This window comes from Heterodontus francisci, chromosome 7 (assembly GCF_036365525.1).
Source record: "Heterodontus francisci isolate sHetFra1 chromosome 7, sHetFra1.hap1, whole genome shotgun sequence".
NCBI classification, from domain to species: domain Eukaryota; kingdom Metazoa; phylum Chordata; class Chondrichthyes; order Heterodontiformes; family Heterodontidae; genus Heterodontus; species Heterodontus francisci.
In genome coordinates this window covers 131,744,465-131,759,536 of record NC_090377.1, presented here as the reverse complement: position 1 = coordinate 131,759,536, position 15,072 = coordinate 131,744,465, and the positions used below count along the sequence as shown (strand labels likewise).

The window sequence follows — 15,072 nt, the reverse complement described above, 5'->3', positions numbered from 1 at the left end:
GTGGGCAATCTGTAGCCCATGGGGGCATCCACTGGGAAAACTTGCAACTCCCTGAACACCCCCCCCCCCCCCCCCCCGCCCCACTCTGCGCTTAATGCCCACCCTTCCACTTCCCTCGCCGGGGCCTTCCGGACTGGCCCCGGTTATCCCACCTCATTTACCTTGGACCCAGGCTCCCGCATTGGGAATGGGTCCAAGGTCTCTGCAGTACCGGCAGTGGCCACCACGCCTAGAGGCGCTGCTGATACTGCTGAGCTGCCGGTCATCTGATTGGGCGGCAGCTCTTGGAGGCTAGATCCTCATCTTTAATGTGATGGGGAACTTGGCGCCGGGCTGTTAATTGGCCCAGCACCGTAGTATCGCTCTGGGGGGGTGGGGGTGGGGCTGGGGGTGAGGGTGGGGGTAGGGGTTGTGGGGGGGGGTTCTCCTACTGGCCGAGGCGGTATTTTTCCCTTCATTTCGGCCCGGTGCTGGGAGCCCCGCTGTGGGCACACAACCCAGCCAAGAGTTAACATTTCAGGTCAATGACCTTTGATCAGAACTGGGAAAAGTTAGTAATGTAATAAGTTTTAAGCACGTGAAAGGGGGTGGGGATGGGATAAGCTCCAGATATAAAGACTAGCATTCCATTAACCTTTTTGATTATTCTCTGTACCCATTCTTGACATTTTAATGATCTATGTACATGGACAACCACCCACCCCCCACCCCCCCCCCCCCCCCACCCCCGCCCCAATCTCTTTGGATTTCCACTGTTTCTAGATTTTCACCATTTAGAAAGTAGCCTGTTATATTCTTTTTAGGTCCAAAGTACTTGACCTTACTTTTGCCTACACTGTAATCCATTTGCCACAGCTTTTCCCATTCACTTAATCTATTGATATGTCTTTGTCATTTTATGCTTCCATCCACATTGCTGACAATGCCGCCCATATTTGTGTCATTAGCAAATTAGACATATGGCTTATCTAAGTCATTAATAACTACATTGAATAGTTGAGGCACCAACACAGATTCTTATTGGACACCACTAGTCACACCCTGCCAAGTAGGTTCTTTTTATTCGTTTATGGGCATTTATTGCCCATCCCTAATTGCCCTTGAAAAGGTGGTGCTGAACTGCCTTTTTGAACCGCTGCAGTCCATGTGGTGTAGGTACACCCACAGCGCTGTTAGGAAGGGAGTTCCATGATTTTGACCCAGCGGTCTGCCCCTTATCCCTGCTCTCTGTCTCCTGCCTCTCAGCCAATTTCCTAATCAGGTCAATAATTTGCCCTCAATTTCATGATCCTCAACTTTAGCTCACAGTGTCTTATGAGGGACTTTATCAGATGCCTTCTGAAAGTTCATATAAATCACATCCATAGACATTCCACTACATCAGTCACCTCTTCAAAAAAATTCAATCAATTTCATCAGGCATGAACTACCCTTTACAAATTCATGCTGCCTGTCTCTGATCAACTGAAAGTTTTTAAGGTGTTTGGTCACTCTATCCATAATTATAGACTCTGGTAATTTCCTGACAATAGATGTTTGGCTAACTGGTCTATAATTCCCTGTTTTCCTTTTCTTAAATAGCAGAGAGACATGTGCAATTTTCCAATCTGAAAGAACGAGTCGAGAGAACTTTGAAAGATTATAGTTAGGGAATCTGCAATGTTCTCAACTACTTCCTTTAAAACCCTAGGATAGAAACCATCTGGTCCTGGGGATTGGCTACTCTTTAGTTCCATTATTTTCTTCATTATTATTATTTTGTTATATTAATTTTGCTGAGTCCCTTTCTCTGATTCAATAATAGTTTCCTTGGGATATCTGGCATGCTAACTTCTTCCTCTACTGTAAAAACTGACACGAAGTAATTATTCAACATGTCTACTATTTCCTTATTTTCATTGACAGTATCACCATTATTAGTTTACAAGGGGCCCACATTGCTCCTTTTTTTCCTAATATAATTGCAAAAACAAGTTGTCTTGGTCTCTTACAAGTTTCCTTTTATTCTCACTTTTTGTAGTTCTTACTGTGAGTTTTGTTACCCTTTGCTGTGCTTTGTACCATTCCCATTTATGAGGATCTGTGCTATTTTTCTCTTTTAGTTTTGCATTGTCATTTAACTCTTCAGTTGTCCATACCTGTCTGTTTTGGACATGTAGAGCTCTTGCCCCTTGGGGCTATAACTCGTGTATTAAATTCCTATTTGAACAGCTCCCGTTGATGTTCTGTCTTTTTGGCCATTAACAAACTTGTCCAGTTTATTGTTGACAGCCTCTGTCTCATCATGTTGAAGTCAGCCTTACCCAAATCTAGATTCTTAGTAGCTGTTTTGCGATTCTCCCTTTCAACCTCATCATTAAACGTCATCATATTATGATTGCTATTAGATACGAGTTCACACATTCTTAGGCTGTTAACTAAATCTGCCTTATTATTCATTACTGAATCTCGTATGGTCTCCACTAACTGATTACCCCTCATTATATCCTCTCTTAATAGTGAAGTGATTTCATCCTTAATCACTAAGGCTACTCCTCCCCCTCTACCATTTCCCCCAGCTTTCCTGTAGACCTTATAACCTGGTATATTTAATTCCCACTCCTGACCATCTTTCAGCCATGTCTCAGTAATGATATTTTTTGCAAGTTGAATTTACATCTGCAATTCATTCAGTTTGCTCCTTATATTCTGTGTTTTTGTTTAAAGAATGCTTAATTGGGCCACACACCCTAACCTGCCCTAATATAAAATAAAAACAGAAAGTGCTGGAAATTCTCAGCAGTGCTGGAAATACTAAAATAAAAGCAAAATACTGCGGATGCTGGAAATCTGAAATAAAAACAAGAAATGCTTCAACCACTCAGCAGGTCTGGCAGCATCTGTGAAAAGAGAAGCAGAGTTGGAAATACTAACCTGCCTTTCTGCTCTAATGTTTTACTCGCTTGTCTTTTATTTCTCTCTTCATGTTTACATCTACAAAGTTTACATCTTTGTAGGAACTAAGGGGTTAACAAGTGCCATGTTATGGCCTGATACAATTCACATGAGGCACTATGTTTTAAAGTACAATGATTTTAAGTGATGTTACGGTTATGCTTGAGAATAGTTTGACTTTGTCTATGTATCGGTGTATTATATTAGATTTAAGTTATGGACCTTGTGTTTGGAATCATGTTGTTATGTGAAATGTATATTTGTGTGCTGTATTGGAGAGATGGTGGAAAACAGAGTTTACTGTAACAATAGCAGAAATGGCTTTTCAATGAGACAAGGAGCTGGATTTTATAAGCTTGCCGCCGATCTCAAGCGCGGTGGCTCATTTCAACAGCCGGGCAGGCTGCCCCCCCCGATCACGTGGAGGGGATGGGCTGTCCGTCCCTGGCAATGGCGTCAGCTGCCTGTGCGCAGGCGTTGGCGCCATTTTTAAATGGTTGTCAGCCCTACCGGCATTTTCAAATATTTAAAGATACATGACATAAAATTAAATGAATACATTTATTTGCCCCTCTCCCAATCCCCCCAATAACAATTAAATTAATTATTTGCCGTTCCCCGCCAAAACACTTACCTTTACCATCTGACCCTGCCCCCCTCACCAAACTGCATAAACTTTAAACTACAACCCTTCCCACCACCCCTCTACACCCATGACGTTAATGTGACCCGTCCCCCACCCCCGCACTGATAAACTTACCTCCTTCCCCCTCCCCACCAGTGTTGCGCCTCGTTTCCCCGGACAGGCATCCGAAGGCGCGGGAGTGCCAGCCGCTGCTGTGAAGATAACGGCGGGCCCATAAGATCCCAGGTAAGTGCATGTTAATTTATTAATTTTGTTCATTTGCATATGTTAATTCAGGTAGCGTTACCAAGCAGCGGGGAGGCCACCGGTGGGAGGATTGGGCTGGGCCCTGCTGCCGTCGAGGTCTGTGGTGGGCCTCATCTGGGGCCATCTTCAGGCCCCACCTCCCTGCCATGGATACCGACGTCGAGGGCTGCATAAAATCTAACACAGGATGTCTTAATAACTACCTTACAGCATTTCAATTAAGACAGACTCAGAGTCACAACAAGTGACAGACGTGTAGGCCTCATGAGGATGGAAATGCAAGTAAAGGTATTTGGAGACCATTCCTGACTGGAATGTTGATGGAGATAGCAAACATTCCCCATTGTGTGACAATGACTTAGGCTATCTGTAGAGACAATGTGTGGAAGGTGGAATCATATCTGGCCAATCTAACTGTTATAAACTAATCAAGAAGAGACAATGTATAGAAGGTGAGGTCATACCTGACCAGTTGAAAGGGTTAAGGTGGAATGTAAGCTAATATAGATTGAAGGAACTCTCGGAGGGGGCAGGGGAATAAATGGAAGGTGCTGAGAGACATCAGGACGCACCGATTTGAAGAAGATACCACTCTACAGTCAACAGAGCACCTCAAGAGAGAAGACTGCACCGCAGCAGCTTGGGACGCAAGAACTGAGGACACTCTGCACTCTGCTATATAACCAGGAAGTTGGTTAAGTATTGCTTGTATATTCTTACTGTGATTAATAAACTCTCTATCTTGATTTAAGAATACCAGAGTCTATACCTTGTGGGTCCAAGGCGAGTTAATGTCCCACCCAAACACACAAAAATCTTACATCTTTTAGTTTTAGGATGGAGGAGGGTTTCAGCAGCAGATGGGCGGAGGCAGGGGTGGAGACAGGCGATATTAAGGACATGGTAATAGGCAATCTTGGTGATGGACAGGATAGAGAACTAAAGCTTTGTCTCGGGTCAACTAGGAGGACAAGATTGCAAACGGTTTGGTGCAGCCTCAATCAGTGACCAGGGAGAGGATGGAGTCAGTGAACAGCAAATGGAGTTTTTTGCAGTGGCAGGTGGTGTGGGGGGGGGGGCGCGGGGGGGAAGGTGGGGAGAAACTGAAGGCAATGGCTTATATCTTCCCGCCAATATTTACTTAGAGGAAATTTCTTCTCATTCGGCTGTGGATGTCAGACAAGCATCATGACAACACAGGGGCAGTGGAGGGATTGACAGAGGTAGTGGTGAGGTAGAACTGGGTGTCATCAGTGTTCATGTGAAACCTAGCATTATGTTTTTGGATGACATTGCTGAATGACAGTCTGCCGATAAGAAATAGGAGGGGATCGTGGATAGAGTCATGGGGGACTCCAGAGGTAACGGTGCAGGAGTGGGACATGAAGCCACTGTAGATGAATGACTGGCTGTGGCTGGGTAGATAAGAATGGAACCAGGCAAGGGAAGTCTAACCCAGCTGGATGTATTGGAGCAGGATGGTGTGGTCAAAGGCTGCAGACAAGAATGAGATGGCATAATTTACCATGGTCGCAGCCACAGAGAACATTAACTGTAATGCTGCTTAGGCTTGTTTTGATGGTGTGGGACGGGCAGAAACCTGATTCGAGAGGTTCAAACAGGGAGTTGCAGCAGAGATGGGAATTGCTCTAGAAGGAGGCAACATGTTCAAGGACTTTGGAGAGGAAAGGAAGGGTTGGCCATGGACAGAAACATAGAAAAATAGGAGCAGGATTAGGCCATTCGGCCCTTCGAGCCTGCAACGCCATTCAATATGATCATGGCTGATCATCCAAACTCAGCAACCTGTTCCTGCTTTCTCCCCATATTCCTCAATTCTATTAGCCCTAAGAACTATATCTAACGATTTCTTGAATATATTTAATGATTTGGCCTCAACTTCTTTCTGTGGTAGCGAATTCCACAGGTTCACCATTCTCTGGGTGAAGAAATCTCTCCTGATCTCAGTCCTAAATGGCTTACCCCCTTATCCTTAGACTGTGAGTCCTGGACCAACCCCCCCACCCCACCACCATCGGGGACATCCTTCCTGTATCTAGTCTGTCCAGTCCTGTTAGAATTTTGTAGGTTTCTATGAGATCCCCTTTCATTCTTCTGAACTCGAGAGAATACAAGCCTAATCGACCCAATCTCTCTTCATATGTCAGTTCTGCCATCCCAGGTATCAGTCTGGTGAACCTTCACTGCACTCCCTCCATAGCAAGAATATCCTACCTCAGATGAGGAGACCAAAACTGCACACAACATTCCAGGTGTGGCCTCACCAAGGCCTTGTACAATTGCAGCAAGACATCCCTGCTTCTGTACTCGAATCATCTCGCTATGAAGGCCTTCTTAATTGCCTGCTGCACCTGAATGCTTACTTTCAGTGACTGGTGCACAAGGACACCCAGGTCTCGTTGCACCTCCCCCTTTCCCAATCTATCACTGTTCAGATAATAATCTGCCTTTCTGTTTTTGCCACCAAAGTGAATAACCTCACATTTAGCCACATTATACTGCATCTTCCATGTATTTGCTCACTCACTCAACCTGTCCAAAATACACTGGAGCTTCTCTGCATCTTCCTCACAACTCCCACTCCCACCCAGCTTTGTGTCATCTGCAAACGTGGATATATTACATTTAATTCCCTCATCTATATCATTAATATATATTGTGGATAGCTGGGGTCCCAGCACTGATCCCTGCGGTACCCCACTAGTCACTGCCTGTCACTCGGAAAAACTCCCGTTTATTCCTACTCTTTGTTTCCTGTCTGCCAACCAGTTCTCTATCCATGTCAGTACCTTACCCCCAATCTCATGTGCTTTAATTTTTCACACTAATCTCTTTTGTGGGACCTTATCGAAAGCCTTCTGAAAGTCCAAATACACCACATCCACTGGTTCTCCCTTATCTATTCTACTAGTTACACCCTCAAAAAATGCCAGTAGATTTGTCACAGGTGGGATTTTTGAAGAGGGAGTGATGACCCTGAAAAGGGGGGGGGGGGGGGTGGGGGGTGGGGTTGGTGGTGGTGGTTGGTGGGGGGTTAATGCCTGAGGAACAGACCCATTTGCAATGTCAGCTGATATGGAGACCATGAAGGGAAGCTGGTTTGTCAGCCGTTTACTGGGAATGGGGTCCAGGAAGCAAGAAGGATAATGCACAATGGTTGCAATAATCAATGTACTGCTGGTCCAACCAGTAGCTGATAGTGCACAATCAGAAAGGTTGCTCTATTGATGGTTTTAGTTGATCAGGAAGTACAGGCATGAAGGGTGTTAAGGTAACAAGTCTATGCACTGCCTATGTAGCTACAGAAATAGTAAGCCTGCCAAAATTCCAGACAAATAGATGGAGAGGAGTAGGGAAAGAGGTGACAGTTAACAATGTATGAGCCACTGAAATATCTTGTGCAATTCATTACTAAATAGTAAGTGGCAGATAGAATTTAATACAGTGAAGTGTGAGGTGATGCATTTTGGCAGGAGTGATAAGGAGAGGAAATATCGATGTAATGGAACAGTTCTAAAGAGTGTGCAGAGACAGACGAACCTGGGGTTCACATATTGAGAGAGTAATTGGCAAAGCATATGGGATCTTAGGCTTCAAAAATAGAGTACAAAAGGAGGAAAGTTATGCTGAACCTTTATAAAGCTCTGGTTAGGCCCCAACTGGAGAATTGTGTCCAGTTCTGATCACTGCATTTAAGGAAGGATGTGAGCATCCTTGAGAGGGTGCAGAGGAGATTTACCAGAATGGTTCCAGGGCTGAATGGTTTTAGCTACAAGCTTCAGTTGGAGAAGGTGGAGTTGCTCTCCTTGGAGCAAAGGAAATTGAGAGAAGATTTGATAGAGGTGTACAAGATTATGACAGATTTCGATAAAGTAGACAAAGAATAGTTGTTTATATTAGCTGATGGTACAAGGACTAGGGGACACAGATTGAAGGTTTTGGGCAAGAGGTGCAGGGGGAATGTGAGGAAGAACCTTTTTTGCGCAGTGGGTGGTAATGACTTGGAACTTGCTGCTCACAAGGGTGGTAGAAGCGGAGACGATGAATGATTTCGAAAAGAAATTGGATAGGCATTTGAGGGAAATAAACTTGCAGGGCTGCGGGGATTGAGCTGTGAATGGGACTGTTTGGATTGCTCTACAGACCGCCAGCATGGACTCGATGGGCTGAACAGCCCTCTATGACTCTATAATTATTAAAGGGCGATGTACTGGATGAATAAATGAGTAAGGAAGCTACACGGTGAAGGGAAGAATTAGCACCGGGAGACGATGGGAGCAACCAGGGATTGACAGCAGTCTCAACACATTAAATGCCTTTACAACATGGAGGGGCCCAGTGTCCAGAGAAGCTTACCGTGCACCAGAGTGTCAACTCACTTTATGATTTTTAACATGCTCTTGGATGTTTACCTGCAATGTACAGGGAGCACCAGTGCCAGGGGCAGGGGTGGCAGGGGGGTAAAAATACTGGATACGAGAGGCCAGTGCAGGACTGCCTGGCCATTGAGGAACACTCAATGCAACACTCTCTGTAAATTCCTCAGGTACGTACCTTGTGTCTGCAGTAAACCCCGGTCACGGATAAGCTGTACAGCAACAGCAGTGCAGCAAGAATGATAAGAATCACAGTCAGCAGAAACCCATCATTGGCTTCGTGATCTGAAAGAGAAAACATCCAAGAGTAATCCACAGGCCTGCAGCGTTCCGTTTGGAGATAAGGATTAAATGCACAGTCTTTGTGAAAAACTGGGGAGTTGGATGGGGTACAGTGTGTGTGTGTGTGAGAGAGGGTGGCCTGTTGGATGGGGTACAGTGTGTGTGTGAGAGGGTGGGGAGTTAGATGGGGTACAGTGTGTGTGAAAGGGTGGAGTGTTGGATGGGGTACAGTGTGTGCGTGTGAAAGGGTGTGGATGTTGAATGAGGTTTTTCTTGTACTCAGAACTTAGAATTCTGTGTGTTTTTAAAACTGAGAAAAAGATTTTTGTTCAGTGGAAGACACCTGCAAATAGTTGGAATTCCTGCAATGTTTTGAAAGTAAGTTCATAACAAAAGTTGAACTTTATTGGTGCTTTGAAAGGAAGTTGAACTTGTACAAGGACAGGACAGCAGGCAATTTCAAGGAAGCCACAGGGACTTGGCCTTCCTCAGAGCAGTTTTTTTGACCATGTGACCATGTTCATGAAGATTTTTTCACTTTGGATCTTGAAAAAGCCGGTGAGTCAGATAAAGAGCAGGCATTTGAAATCTTTGCTTTGACTTGCCTGGAACAAGAGAGGAAGACCCAGAAAAGTGTTACCTCTCTCGATAAAGGATTCCTACATCTCTTGAGAAGAAACCCTGCATCCAGTGTGGTTCCTGCTGCCTCCTGTGTGCTAGGAAATCCTGAAATCTGAAGAATTCTTCTACTGCTAGACTGCTGCTGACCTAAGTAGACCTATTGCTACACCCCGATGGAAGACCTCTGTGACACCTGCTGCAGTTAAATTGCCATGAATGCCTACCCATCACATACTGTTCATCAACCTTGCCTGGAGAGACTGCGAGTGGCATCTGATTACTCGACTCTGGGACACCTCACTGTACCGCAAACATCCTACCAGAATGTGATAAATTCAATTATTTTTCATTATTCCTTCAATTCCTAAGCAACAGCTGTAAACCAAAAATAATTTTTTCCCCAGTTAACTGTTTTTTTTGATTGTATGTGTGTGCATGAGGGTTAAAGGAATAAGGAGTTTTTCATATATATAGATTTATCTTGTTAATAGTTAAGACTTATTATTATTTCTTTTCTAATAAATAGTTAATGTTGTTGTTGTTTAAAGAAACTTGGTTTTGGTGTGCTTTATTCTGGGGGACAAATGGAGTGTCTAATTCGGCTATTCTTTGGTAGGTGGAAAAGTATCTTGATATGTTGTGACCTGTGGAGTAGTGGGACTGAATTAACAGTGCATTACTCCTGCCTTGATTGTAACACAGTTTCTGTTTGAAAGGGTGGTGAGTTCGATGGGATACAGTCTATGTGTGAAAGGTTGGTGAGTTGGAGGGGTACATTGGCGGTGGCAAATCTGTTAATGCATAAAAAGATCAGTGGGAGCTGTTCAAAAGAAAATTTGTGATACTAAACCAGCTTATAATTAAGGGGCAATTGTTTATAATTGCCTGTAAGAGTGATACCCCCTTAAGATCTTATTATGCTAATGAGCTAAGTACCAGAACATAGTCATGTGACTCAAAGCCAGAGTGAGGTTCTGTAAATGGTTTGCTCTGTACTGTATATAATAGTTCAACTCTTAATAAACCTGTTTGAGATCTCCAACCAACTGGACTCCATGCATCTCATTTATGTTGCATCAGACGACATAAAGAACGCATTACAGCAATTTGCCAAAAAAGCCATAGACAACTAAAGAGGTAAAGGACAACATAAAACTAAAAGAGAAAGCATACAAAAATGAGTTGGATTGGTTACAGTGTGTGTGAGAGGATGGGGAGCTGGATGGGGTACTGTGTGTGTGAGTGAGGGTGGGGAGTTGGATGGGGTACAGTGTGTGTGAGAGGATGGGGAGTTGGATGGGGTATAGTCTCTGTGTGAACCGGGGCCTGAAGATCAGATTTGAGGCTGTGACTGTACAGTGCACGTTTTTGGAAGTTTTAACCTTGTCGCTTTGCTAAAAAAACTGTATCTTTGTTTCTTATATCGTTAAGCGTACAAGTTTATTAATTGTGAAACCTAAAAGTTCTTAAAATGATGCAGAATACATAATTTTACAGTCAAAATTCAGCGTTTTGCTCTGGAGTCTGCCCCAATCAAATGATCTGTGGATCTGTTCAACATCTAGTCCCAGAGCTGTTCAGCTCAGCCTCGCTCCTTGCTGGCTGTGCAGCTGAAACACTTTTTACACACTGTACTTTTGATGATTGAAGGTAAGTACAGGGGGGGTGGGGAAGAGGGTGTGCCTGGCTGTTTGGGGGCGCCCTGAGGAAATTTCTGGCCTTGCTTTTCAACTTCAACCCGTCGTCTACTGTTTCCTTTTTTTTTACTCCGATATACTCACCCGCTATCACACATGTATGATAGTGATGAAGTGGGTGCTTCATTTCCTCCCCAACTCAGCTGCACTGAGGCCAACTGTAATGGCCCAACGATTGCATCAGTGGGGGAAAAAAATCAGGAACCTAGGTCTGGTTTGTGTGGCTTTCATGTTTTCATGTTACTGCTGGTTGTCTCTGGGCAACGTGATCAACACTGCTTTTCCAAAATAATGCATCAGTCACTTGATTTATACACCTATGAATAGCTGATTGATTTATGTGACTGGAAACCCCTCTGATACTCTACATAGATGCTCAAGATGCAAGTAGTAGTTAGGGATAGATTTGGATCTGTTTGGAGACCAGTCACCAGTGATGTTCTGTAGGGATCAGTGTTGGGATCTGTGCTCTTTACTATTTTTATTGATGATCTGGATGTAGGTGTTGCTGGCACGATCTTCAGATTTGCAGATGATATGAAGATCTGTGTGACAGGCATTATTTGGGTCAGTGCAGTGTTATGCATGTGAGCCGGGCGAATTGTCAACGTACATACATCCTTCAGGGAACAGCATTAAAAAAGGCCAAGAAAGAAAGAGATCTGGAGGTTCCAATGTATCCATTCTCAAAGGTACATGAGCAATGCCATGAAGTGATAGCTACAGAAAATAGTGTTGGAGGGCATTCAGCGATCAATTGATAAAAAGATGAGGCACACTACTTCATTGCTGCACAAGACTTGGGTCAGGCCTCATTTGGAATACTGTGTCCTGTTTTGGTCTCCTCATGTGGGAGGTAATATAGAGGCATTAGAAAAGGTGCAGAACAGGACCACGAGACTAATTCTCAGTATAAAGCATCTTAGTTAGCTAAAGGAGATGGGTTGCAGAGGAATTTTCCAGATTTTTGTTCCTCCAAATTGGCCTGGGGTTTTATCTGTTTCTTCATCTTTCCCAGAAGATCACATGGTTTTGGATGGAGTGGAGAGAGTATATATTGTGATACACAAGGTATCACTATTGTGTGGGACAGGCTGGATGGACGATTGATCATATCTTTGTATGTTAACACTGAGGCCTGAAGTGAGCTTCACTGCCCCAGGCAGTGCTGTGCCCGTGGTGAGGATTAGTTAGAGATCAGCTCCCAGCTTGGCACACAACGCTGTCACAGCCTATCTTGTGAAGCATGGCCTCCAGAGGCACAGGCCAGTTACGTAAAACACTGCTAGTAGGTGAAAGTTGGAAGGCAATGGTGGTGCGGTCAATATGCCCCTTGTATAAACTCATCTGTCAGGCAACTCTCCACTACTCCGCCTCTATCATCTAATTCCAGTTACAGAGAGATTGAAAGCCCTTGGAGTCAGTCACTATGAATTTCATTAATGAACTGCACAGTCTATCCAGCCTTTTTTTTTAAAGGAAGCCTTTACACCCCACACCCCTTTTATGTATTTTATGTCGAGGGGGCCTTTATTCCTCAGGCCCCCCCTTATATACATTTTATAAAATAACTTTATTAAAATCGAATTAATAAAGCAAAACTCAAATTAAAATGCCATTCTCGGCGTCAATGGTGCACTCCAGCCCCTGCAGTGCCCACTGGTCGAGGAAGACCTCAGGCGAACCGGTGGACACCGCATGCTCCTTCTCCAGGGACACCTGGGTGCGAACGTAACCTCGGAAGAGGGGCAGGCAATCAGGGAGGACAGACCCCCAGACGGCCTGCAGCCTGGACCTGTGAATTGCCACCATGGCCAAGCCCGACCGACGAGGAGATCCTCCTCCCGGCCCACCCCCCCTCCACACCGGGTGCCCAAAGATCAGGAGTGTGGGGCTGAAGTGCAGCCAAAACTTGAGGAGAAGCCCCTTCAAATACTCGACGGGGCCTGCAACCTCGCTCATTCCATATAACACATGGACTCGTCCAGGCCGCAGAAATTACAGGCGGCCTGGGAGTCCATGAACCTATGTAAAAGTCTATTGCACGGGACTGCCCTGTGCAGCACCCTCCACCCCAGGTCCCCGATGTAAAGGGGGAGGACTCCCGCATAGACAGACCTCCATTGGGGTTTCCCCTCGCCGCCAGATGGCAACATGGACCGCCACAGCGTGTCTGGGTGGCAGACGTGGGCGAGATAGTGGCGAGTATGCAGGAGTAGCCCGTACAGGAAACCCCTCCGCGCCGTTTGGAATGGCACAGAGGGCATTTCCAGGAGGTGGCTCAGGTTGTGCGGGATTGGCTCCCGAGGAGAGTTTCAGGGCCTGGGTCCAATGAGCAGTTCCGGCAGAGCGGGGGTCAGCTTGGGCAGAAGCACTCCGCACTCCCGAGCCCCCTTGTCACCCACAGTGAGGGGTGTCCTGGGATTCGGCTACTCCTCTGCCCATCAGTCGATCCCCAGAGCTGGCTGCCCGGACAGCCGAGGCCCTTTCCTCCGCCGGCAGGGGAGCATCCTGACTGGAGGCAACCATGTTCCAGACTCGGAATAGATCCCGGTTAAAGACAGGCAACTCCCTCAGAGAGGCGCAGCTAATGTTATCCACAGGCTGCGTGTCGTCTTGATGGCAGTGCCCCAGCAGAAATAATACGTCGCCAGCGCACACCATCTGGGAGGATGCGCGACGTACAGGTATCTCTGCAGGTCCAAAGGTGGAGAGTCGCAGCCTGGGTGTGGACGCACACCAACAACTGGGCGCCCTCCTCGATTGGGAGACTCAGGACCGCGGCAGAGACTCAGTGTTTCCTCTTGCCCCAGAAGAACTCGATGAGTTTCTTCTGGATCTGGGTGGCAAATGCAGGGGGCGGGGCCAAAGTGACCAATCGGTACCACAGCATCGAGGCCACCAGTTGGATTATGACCAGCGCTTGGCCCCTGTAGGAAAGCACTCGGAGCAGTCCTGTCCAGCACCCCAGCCAAGTGGTGACGTTCGCCTCCAACTCCTACCAGTTTGCCGGCCAGGCTTCCTCAGCAGGGCTAAGGTGAACTCCCAGATAGAGGAGGTGCGTGGTGCTCCACGCAAAAGGTGCCAACTCCTCCGGCAGGGAGTCCACCCGCCACTGACCCACCAGGAGTCTGGAACATTTCTCCCAGTTGATCCTCGTGGATGATGTGGCAGAAAAGGTCTGTTGGCAGTCGCGCATCCTCTGCAAGTCAACGGATCTATGACCGCGAGGAGCACAGCATCGGCGTAAGCCGAGAGGACGCCCGCGTGGCCGGCTCGCGCAGAGCCAATCCCGTCAACCTCTTGCGAAGCAGGCACAGGAATGGCTCCACGCAGATGGTATACCATTGGCCGGACATGGGGCATCCCTGACGCACTCCTCTCCCAAAGCGAAGGTGCGCCGTCAAGGACCCGTTAATTTTGACCAGATACTCTGCGGTGGCGTATAAAAGCCCTACCCGGGTCACAAAATGTGGCCCATGTCCATATGCGTGCAGAGTCCCGAAAAGGTATTCGTGATCCACCCCGTCAAACACCTTCTCCTGATCGAGGGAAAGGCAAACGACAGACCAGTCCTCTGGGAAAGGTGGATCAGGTCCTGGCCCAGGTGGATGTTGTCCTGGATGGACCGGCCTGGGACCGTGTAGGACTTGTTGGGGTGGATCATGTGGGCTAGCATAGAGCCCAGGTGGGTAGACATAGCCCGGGCAAAGATCTTATAATCCGTGCTGGGGAGGGGGACCGGACGCCAGTTCTTAAGTAAGTGGAGATCGCCTCTCTTTGGCAGCAGAAAAATGACCGCCCTGCGCCGTGAGAGGGGCATCTCCCCGGTTGCCAGGTTTTCCCTGGGACCCACGCGTAATCGTTCCCCAGGACGTCCCAGAACGCCCTGAGAAACTCCACGGTCAGCCCGTCCAAACCCAGGGATTTGCCCCTCGAGAGCTGGTGGAGGGTACCGGTCAGCTCTGCCAACGTGAGCTTCAGTGCCCTCCGGGTTGACCTTCGGCAGGTCCTCCCACAAAACTCTGCGCACGTCCTTGCTGGACGGATCCGGAGAGAACAACACACTGTAATAGGTACGGACCAGGAGGCCCATTCCCTCTGGATCCGCGATGGAGGATCTGTCATCGGCCAGCAGCTCGACGACCCCCCACCATTTTTCCAGCGAGTAGAAGAAGGGTGAGGTGCGGTCCAAATCTTCCAGGCTCTGGATCCAGAACCTCATATGTGTGCCTCGAGGCCCTATGAG

General features: G+C 46.8%; 1 protein-coding gene across 2 annotated transcripts in view; it reads right to left on the bottom strand.

The window, feature by feature from the left end:
- Positions 1–15,072, bottom strand: part of LOC137372323 (cytotoxic T-lymphocyte protein 4-like) — a 90,701-nt gene that overhangs the window by 1,892 nt on the left and 73,737 nt on the right. The window contains exons 3-4 of one of the 2 annotated variants that reach the window (XM_068036162.1): positions 8,402–8,508; positions 3,695–3,771 (exon numbers count right to left, since the gene is read on the bottom strand). In XM_068036162.1, coding sequence (XP_067892263.1) covers positions 3,695–3,771; positions 8,402–8,508 — 184 coding nt within the window. The remainder of the gene's footprint in view (positions 1–3,694; positions 3,772–8,401; positions 8,509–15,072) is intronic. The other variant, XM_068036164.1, reaches the window with a different exon arrangement.